Source organism: Oryza sativa, chromosome 9 (assembly GCF_034140825.1).
Source record: "Oryza sativa Japonica Group chromosome 9, ASM3414082v1".
NCBI lineage: Eukaryota > Viridiplantae > Streptophyta > Magnoliopsida > Poales > Poaceae > Oryza > Oryza sativa.
The window spans coordinates 4,120,733-4,129,845 of record NC_089043.1 but is presented as its reverse complement, the minus strand read 5'-3'; the positions used below and the strand labels follow the sequence as shown (position 1 = coordinate 4,129,845).

The 9,113-nt window shown below is 49.1% G+C and overlaps 1 protein-coding gene across 1 annotated transcript; it reads left to right on the top strand.

Moving 5' to 3' along the window:
- The first annotated feature begins 2,337 nt into the window (after positions 1-2,337).
- Positions 2,338-7,660, top strand: LOC136351834 (uncharacterized). The gene is made up of 2 exons (XM_066304254.1): positions 2,338-2,435; positions 7,216-7,660. Exons 1-2 carry the CDS (start codon positions 2,338-2,340, stop codon positions 7,658-7,660), a joined length of 543 nt encoding a protein of 180 aa, XP_066160351.1.
- The last annotated feature ends 1,453 nt before the right edge of the window (positions 7,661-9,113 follow it).

Sequence of the window (9,113 nt, the reverse complement as noted above, 5' to 3'; positions counted from 1 at the left end):
ATCGAGTTCGTTTTGATTTTATCCCTAAAACCGAGTTTGAAATTTTCCCGAATCGATTCCTCTCGTTTGGAGTTCGATCTCTTCAATCCAATGCTTTATAAAGCTTCCTCTCGTCGTCCTCTTCCATTTGCCCCACCTCCTGAGCTCTCCCGTGCACCGTAGCGCCGTCGCCACGCGCGCCAAGTTCCCCGCCGCCGCCGGCCGTCTTCGGCATCGTCGCCGCGCCGCCTCCGTCGTCGCCGCCGCTTGCCGTCGCCGCCGTTAGGTGCGCCGTGGTGAGAGGAACCTCGGCCGCCCGTCCCCCTTCGCCGCCGACCATCGGAGCTCGCCGTCGCCGTCCAACCCGAGCCGCCGCCGCCGCTTCCTCGTCACCGGTCGTCGTCGTGCATCGTTTGTTGTCGTGGTGAGTACCGTTGGGTTCGCCTCGTCATCCTCTACGCGTAGATGCCCTCCAAATCCCCGGCCGATCGCCCTAGCTCCGGCGAGGTCGCAAACCCTAGCCGGCCGGATGACGTCATGCTGACGTCATCATCTCCTTTTCTTTTTCTTTTTCCCGATTTTATAATAGATTAAAACTTCGGAAAATCATAACTAAATAACCGTAGATCCGTTTCAGGTGGTTCAAGTTGCTAATTTTTTCTAAAATCAAGATCTACATGTTAAAAATATCCACATGTACTGTTTATGCTTGTTTTTGTACTGTTTTGTTGATTTTGTTTAATTGCTTTAGTTTCCGACGTTCCGGAGGAGAGCGTTTCAGTTGAGGAAGGTTCCGAAGTGTTTGTGGAAGCCCAAGGCAAGTCACACAGATCCCAAACAACCCTTTGAGCATGTTGATCCCGTTTAAAGCTATTATTTTGTTTCAACTATGCATTTGTTTTCGAATGTCATCGGGTGGTGAACCTTTCCCAGTTAATTATTGGCCGAAGATGACTTTATTTTCCTATGGGTTATAATTTGATTAGCATGAACCTTATATATTGGATTGGTTCAGCTAAACGCTATTTGTAGGTTTGCTTAGCCATGCCTAGAAACATAGCTAATTAAAGGGGTTAATTATAAACTATGTCACATTATTATTATTTAATTATGGTTATAATCAATGGTAGCTCACGATGGTTAATCGTGTGATTTTAATTAATTGATAATTAAAACCTGGTTAAGGTGGGTTGTGAGCATATGGTTTTGATGGTTGTGCTCATGGCAATTAAGGACCGGTTCGCGAGCTACTGTTGTGAAACATTTATCGTGCCAACCACAAGCCAGCGTGGGCAACGGCTTTATCTTTTGTATAGCTTGATTCATTATAGTGCGCCAGACTGAGAAGTGGCGAGAAGTCTACGGGGGTCGCTGGGGAGTCCATGCCTTGTTTATAAGGGGGTGATTATGATCCAGGAAAGGTGCGCTGTAATGGGTTATGTTGTGCGAGGGGTATTGTCACAACTCCTTTCCGAGGTACCGTGGTGGTACTGAGGCACATGGTGACATGATGTGGGGTTGTGTCTTGTGGGTACAGTGGTACACCTCTGATCAGAGTTTAAACTATTCGAATAGCCGTACCCGCGGTTATGGGTGAGTTGAGCAATGTTTTTCGTGATTAGTCTCACACTACTCATTAATGTTAATAATATGATAATTTGATTCCTGGTTTGGAATGGTTAATTCCTGGTTTGGAGGTTTAATTTGTTCAACTGGGGTTGGTTGTTCAAATATGGTTGGGCCTATGCAACATGGGTGTGTTGTATGGTGTTTATTTAATATTGAATAATTATTCAACTGTTTTACTATTCTCTTAAATATTTATTAAATGCTGTTTTCTGCAAATGAGCTATAATATGCCATTCTTTGTTATCCTGTGCACTTGCATATTTGCTGTGTGGCTTGTTGAGTATGTCATATGCTCATTCTTGCAATATTCATTCATCAGAAGAGGAGTTTCTCAGTGAAGGTGATAATCTGGAGGATTAGGCTTGTTCTTGGTTAAGTTGCCTGTGGAGTGGAGTCGCCATAGCTGTTCCGTAGTTTGTTATAGTTTTATTTTCCGCTGCGTAGTATGTTATTTGTTTTGAGAGGAACTATCTACCTCTGTAATAATTTTAATTTGCGAATATTCGATAGTTAATTATTTGTACTCTATTATTAATTTGTCATTGTGTGCCTCGGTTGATTCCTGGACGAGGGTTTAACACACATGTAAGCGTTTGGAATTTTGGATAGAAATTCCGGGCGTGACACGCCGCCTAGCCCCACCTCGCCGCCGGCCAACCTCAGTCGCGCCGCCGAGCCTCCTCCGCCGTCGCCGTCGGTCGCCGCCGCCGTCGGGGGCTTCACCATGCCATGGGGAAGCTCGGCCACCGCATCCCCTTCGTCGCCGGCCGCCGTAGCGCGCCACCGCCGCCTTCCTCTCGTCGTCGGCCGCCGTCGTGCGTCGTTCGGTGTGTAGGTGAGCACCGTCGCGTTCGCCTCGTTGCCCTCTACGCATCCATGTCCTCCAAATCCGCAGCCGGCCGCTCTAGCTCCGGCGAGCTTGCCATCCTAGCCGGCCACCATTGATGATGTCATCATGACATCATCGTTTTTCTTTTTCCTGATTTTCTAATAGATTAAATCTTTGGAAAGTCATAACTAAATAACCGTAGATCCGTTTTAGGTGGTTCAAGTTGCTAAATTTTTCTAAAATTGAGATCTACATGTTAAAAATATCCACATGTACTGTTTATGCTTGTTTTTGTACTGTTTTGTTGATTTTTGTTTAATTGATTTAGTTTCCGACGTTCCGGATGAGAGCGTTTCCGTTGAGGAAGGTTCCGAAGCGTTTGTGGAAGCCCAAGGCAAGTCACACAGATCCCAAATAACCCTTTGAGCATGTTGAACCCGTTTAAAGCTAATATTTTATTTCAACTATGCATTGTTTTCGAATGTCATCGGGTGGTGAACCTTTCCCCGTTAATTAATGGCCGAAGATGACTTTATTTTCCTATGGGCTATAATTTGATTAGCATGAACCTTATATATTGGATTGGTTCAGCTAAATGCTATATATATGTTTGCTTAGCCATGCTTAGAAACATTAGCTAACTAAAGGGGTTAAATATAGATTATAATATATTATATTATTATTAATGATGGTTATATTCAATGGTAGCTCACGATGGTTAATCGTGTGATGGTAATTAATTGATAATTAAAATCTGGTTAAGGTGGGTTGTGAGCATATGGTTTTGATGGTTGTGCTCATGACAATTAAGGACCGGTTCGCGAGCTACTGTTGTGAAACATTTACCGTGCCAACCACAAGCCAGCGTGGGCAACGGCTTTATCTTTTGTATAGCAATGATTCATTATAGTGTGCCAGACTGTGAAGCGGCGAGAAGTCCGTGGGGGTCGCTGGGGAGTCCATTGCCTCTGGTTTTGAGGGGGAGATTATGATCCAGGAACGGTGCACTGTGGTGAGTTGTGTTGTGCGAGGGGTAATGTCACAGTTCCTTTCCGAGGTACCGTGGTGGTACTAAGGCGCATGGTAACATGTTGTGGGATTTTGTCTTGTGGGTACAGTGGTACACCTCTGATCAGAGTTTAATCTATTCGAATAGCCGTACCCGCGGTTATGGGTGAGTTGAGCAATGTTTTTCGTGATTAGTCTCACATTATACATTAAATGGTAATTGTGTTAATTAATTTGACTCCTGGTTTGGAATGGCATATTCCTGGTTTGGAGGTTTAATTTGTACAACCGGGGTTGGTTGTTCAAATGAGGTTGGGCCTATGCAACACGGGTGTGTTGTATGGTGTTTGTTTAATATTGCTTAATTACTCAACTGTTTTACTATTCTCTCAAATATTTGTTAAATGCTGTTTATGCAAATGAGCTATATTATGCCATCCTTTGTTATCCTGTGCACTTGCATATTTGCTGTGTGACTTGTTGAGTATGTCATATGCTCATTCTTGCAATATTCAATCATCAGAAGAGGAGTATCTCAGCGAAGGTGATGATTTGGAGGATTGAGCTTGTTCGTGGTTAAGATGCCTGTGGAGTGGAGTCGCTATAGCTGTTCCGTAGTTTGTTTTAGTTTTTTTTTCCGCTGCGTAGAATGTTATTCTTTGAGAGGAACTATCCACCTCTGTAATAATTTATTATTTGCAAATATTAAATAGTTGATTATTTGTACTCTATTATCAATTTGTTATTGTGTGCCTCGGCTGATTCCTGGACGAGGGTTAAACACACATGTAAGCGTTTGGAATTTTGGATAGAAATTCCGGGCGTGACACTAGTATTGTCTCAATCAATATAAGTTTTACCAGGTACTTATGTAGAACGAACGAGTACGACCGCAGTTTCTAGAATGGCGACAGACCTAGTTATTAGGTTAATTGGCAATATGGCACCTCTGTATAGTGGTTCTTATTTTTAAGTCCTCGCGCAGGAGGCAACTATAGCCGCGAAGGGCAATTTCTACCATTACCATGTACAGGTAATTGGTTTGTTGAGCTCAATTATAATTATGGTTATATTTCTAAACCCTGATCGAGATGACGTGGTGTCATACGATCAGTTCCCCTTAAAATACCTCGGGAACGCCAGAACTCCTCTTGCTGCTATTAACATAACGTTCAGAGCATATGAGGATATAAGTTCATGGAACAGGTGCCATAATTGTTAATGACTTAATACTGGGCCATGATTAAAGCCGATGATTATCAGCAAGTCGTGGACTGTGGGTAAAGCGTACATCTGCTGCAGTAGAATATCTTTGAAACTATTCGAATAGCCGTACTCATGGAGTTGAGTACCGGGACTCATATGGTACCCTGGTTAGGAATCTAAAGTTTATATGTTTACAAATTCAGCTATAATTTTTCCAGATTGTCCAATACTGCTTTTTGCAAAGAACCCTATTATATGTCAATGCATAACATATTTCCGTGATAACTTGCTGAGTATTGTGAATACTCATCCTTGCTCTTATAACCCCTTTTTCAGATCTGGGTCAAGAGGAGGACCCTTATGACTATTACTACGAAGACCCCGATAAATTAGAAAATCCCTAAAGGTTATACCTCACTAGTCAGAACGTATAGAAACTTCCGCTGTGTATTAATTAGATAGGTGAGTACCTATTATTGTAAAACCCTTAGTATTGTAAGACTTTAACGTATGCAATGAAGAACCAGTTATATTGTATGTATCAATTTTTACTGATCCAGGGATTGATACATAAATCTCAGTCGGATCTAAGTTGTTAGTTTTGGGTCCCGACATACCCCCGCACCTTGCGAGTCACAGACACGGCCGGGGGACCTCGGGGTGCCACGTCAGGCCCCTCGGGCCCTCGTGTTGCCATGGCCCGAGGCCCTCGCCCAGCTGCCATGTGGCGGGGGGAGCGTGAAGGGCGGGGGGAGGAGCCCATGCTGAGCAGCCATCAATGCGCGGCGCCCCAACCGTCCCTCACCGCGTTTAATGCGGTGAGGGCGGTCGTGCGGTACCGCACCACTGGCCCGTGTCAAATCGGGTGTGACTAGTCTGTGACCGGAATATCGCTGGTCACGTCCGATTGACGCGCGGCTGTGCCCCCACGTCGCCTCTGTCTCCGGTGGAGTGGAGGTAGGTATGTCCCGTTACATTGGGGCATCATCCGGAGTCCTCTCCACGTGAGGAGGACGGCCACTAGTCTTCACCCATTTAAGGGCGAATGACAGGGCCGTCCCCCGTGTCAGGCGGGGGGAGGAGCTGGGTCCCACTGAAAGGCCAACCGCGGCTTAGCTTCCGGGCGAAGGCACGGGCCACGATCTGGTCAAGGTAGAGTGGACCCCCCTCCCATAGAAAAGTAGCTAGAGGCGGTGCATATGGTATCCCCTTGAACTATAAAAGGAGGACCTCGCCCACTGAGAAAAGGGACTACACTGAATAGACCTAAACTCTAGGAAGAGAAGGCGGGTGAGCTCCCCGGAGTTTAGGAACCTTTGTAACACTCATCCATAATTCCACACATAGGAGTAGGGTGTTATGCTTCATAGCGGCCCTTACCTGTATAATCTTGGTGCCCGTGTGCGATTTAGTAGCGTTCAGGACGGATACACGATCTCCCTAAGCGAGCCTCTTCCCCCGGCCGAACTCACAAAAGGGGGGTCTCACGATCTCCCGCTAGAGAGGATCACTCCTCGACAGCTGGCGTGCCAGGTAGGGGAATTCGCGCGCTTCAAAGAGAAGTCGTTTCCTTCAGCCCCAAGTTTCCCTCCGCCCTCGACAATCATGGTCGAGGTCCTGGAGGAAAAGGCGGTGGCGCTGTCACACCCTAAAAATCCCAAATATATAAATTGTTGTCTAAATTGGAATTATTAGAATTTATTTTAAAAGCCTAGAAGAGAAGATCTAATTTTAATTAATAAATTCCAATATAAAATGGGGCCAGATAAAATTTCATTAAATACTTTGCTTAATTCTATAATTCCTAGATTTTTCTGGGATTTATTTGAGCTAAGGAGGTATTTTTAATAAATAGAATTGCAATTAATGAATAATTTAAATTGAAAAAGGTTTTTAAAATCCTCTTTTGGCTTTGGGCCGAAAGTCGGCCCAATCCCTCTCTCTCTCCCCCTCGGCCCAAGCCAGCCCAGTCCGCCCGCAGCCGTAGCCGCGCGCGCGCCCTCGGACGCTGACAGGTGGGGCCCGCCTGTCAGGTCGTCGTCTACCTCCGGCCGCCTGCTGCCCGAGCCCTAGCGCCGCGCCGCCGCCATCTCCTTCCAAATCCGGCCGCCCCTTTCCGTTTCCGGTGAAATTAATAGAGGGGAAATGATCCCCGGGATCCCCTCTATCTTTTCTCTTATGGAATCGTCGGCTAATTTCGTTTGGAAATCCGTGGATTCGATCTCGAATCGGATTCATCTCACTCCCCGAACCCTAATCTTTCCATCACCGTCGTCGGCCGCCGTGGGCCTTCGCCGCCGCCCTCTAGCCCCTATATAAGAACCCCCAAGCCCGCCGCTACCCGCCGCCACCCTCGCCTTAGCCTCTCGTCGCCGGTAGAGCCTCCTCGTCTGGAGTGCCCCCCACGTTCACACCTGGAGGGACTGGTTGTAGGGCCTTCGTTGCGAGTCTCCGGAACGTCCGGTGGCCCCCGATGTTTTGCCCCAACCTCACGGAGAAGTATGATGGCAACATCAATCTCTCGGAGTTCCTCCAGATCTACACCACGATCATCGTGGCGGCAGGGGCGACGACCGGGTCATGGCGAATTACTTCCCCATGGCCCTCAAGGGTCAGGCGCGCGGCTGGCTGATGACCCAGCCCCCCGACTCCATCCACTCCTGGGAGGACCTGTGCCAGCAGTTCATCATGAACTTCCAGGGCACATACCCCCGCCCAGGAGAAGAGGCAGACCTGCATGCTGTGCAGCGGAAGGACGATGAGTCCTTCCACTCATACATACAACGCTTCTGCCAAGTCCGCAACACTATTCCGTGCATTCCGGCCCACGCGGTCGTTTATGCGTTCCGGAATGGCGTGCGGCACAACCACATGCTTGAGAAGATCGCCTCCAAGGAGCCCAAGACCACCACCGAGCTCTTCGAGTTGGCGGACAAGGTGGCTCGGAAGGAGGAGGCGTGGGCCTGGAACTCCCCCAGCACCGGCGCGGCGACTGCGGCTGCCCCCTAGTCTGTTTCCCGCTCTAAGCGGTGAGATAGGAGGGACAAAAGGAAGTCGGCCTGCTCCGATGACGAGGGCCACGTCCTTACGGCCGATGGGCCCTCACGGGCCAACCAGCGCAAGGGAAAAGCCACCGGCGTCAAGCCGAGCTCCACTGCTCCATCCGGCGAGGGCCGGTCGGCAAACAAGTGGTGCTCGGTGCACAACACTTATCGGCACAGCCTCGCCGACTGCCGCTCGGTCAAAAATTTGGCCGAGCGGTTCCGGAAAGCTGATGAGGAGAAGCGGCAAGGTCGACGAGAGGGCAAAGCCCCCGCGACCCCAGCCGATGACTGGGGAGGGGAGGCCAAGAAGAAGGCCCCCCGCCGATGATGGCGATGACAGCGAGGATCTGGAGTTCCAGATACCTCAGGGAACCATCGCCACACTCGACGGGGTTGTGGGGGGAGGTGGGGGCTTGGGCTCACACCTCCCGCCGAGGCTTCAAGGCCATGAGGCGAGAGCGTCTGGCCATCGTCCCAACCCACGAGGCGACTCGGAAGGCGCGCTGGTCGGAGGTGAAGCTCACCTTCGACCAGAGCGACCATCCAACAGTGCTCGCTCGTGGAGGGAAGTTGACCCTCGTGGTCTCCCTGACCATTCACAACGTCAGGATGAAGCGCGTCCTGGTTGACGGGGGGGCAGCTTGAGCATCATCTCCCCGGCTGCCTTTGACGCGCTTAAGGCCCCGGGGATGAAGCTCCAACCGTCACTGCCGATCATCGGTGTGACCCCAGGACACATGTGGCCTCTGGGTCACGTTGAGCTCCCGGTAACCTTCGGCGACTCCACCAACTTCCGCACCGAGCGGATCGACTTCGACGTGGCGGACCTCAATCTGCCCTACAACGCAGTCCTGGCAGGCCTGCGTTAGTGAAGTTCATGGCCGCCACCCACTACACCTACCTCCAGATGAAGATGCCGGGCCCTAGTGGCCCCATCACCGTCTTTGGCGATGTCAAGGTCGCCCTCGCCTGCACGGAGCAGCGCGCCGACAACCTGGCAGTGGCCACGGAGCCGCAGGCCCCGGAGGCCTCCGTGTCCCGCGCCTCCAAGAAGTGCATGTGCCATTAGTTTGGTTTAATTAAAAGAGAAAGGGAGGAGAACAGTTCTACTTTTCCAATATTTTTCAGAGGGCTTCTATGGGTAACCATTTGGCATAACCTAGGGTCAAAGAGGCTCTGATACCAACTTGTCACGCCCGGAATTTCTATCCAAAATTCCAAACGCTTACATGTGTGTGAACCCTCGTCCAGGAATCAGCCGAGGCACACAATAACAAATTGATAATAGAGTACAAATATTACTCTAATTATTAAGCGAATAAAATGTCATTACAGAGGTAGATAGTTCCTCTCAATCAATAAAGTTCTAAGCAGCGGAAATAAAATAAACGGCGCAGACGGCTCCACTCCACAGGCAG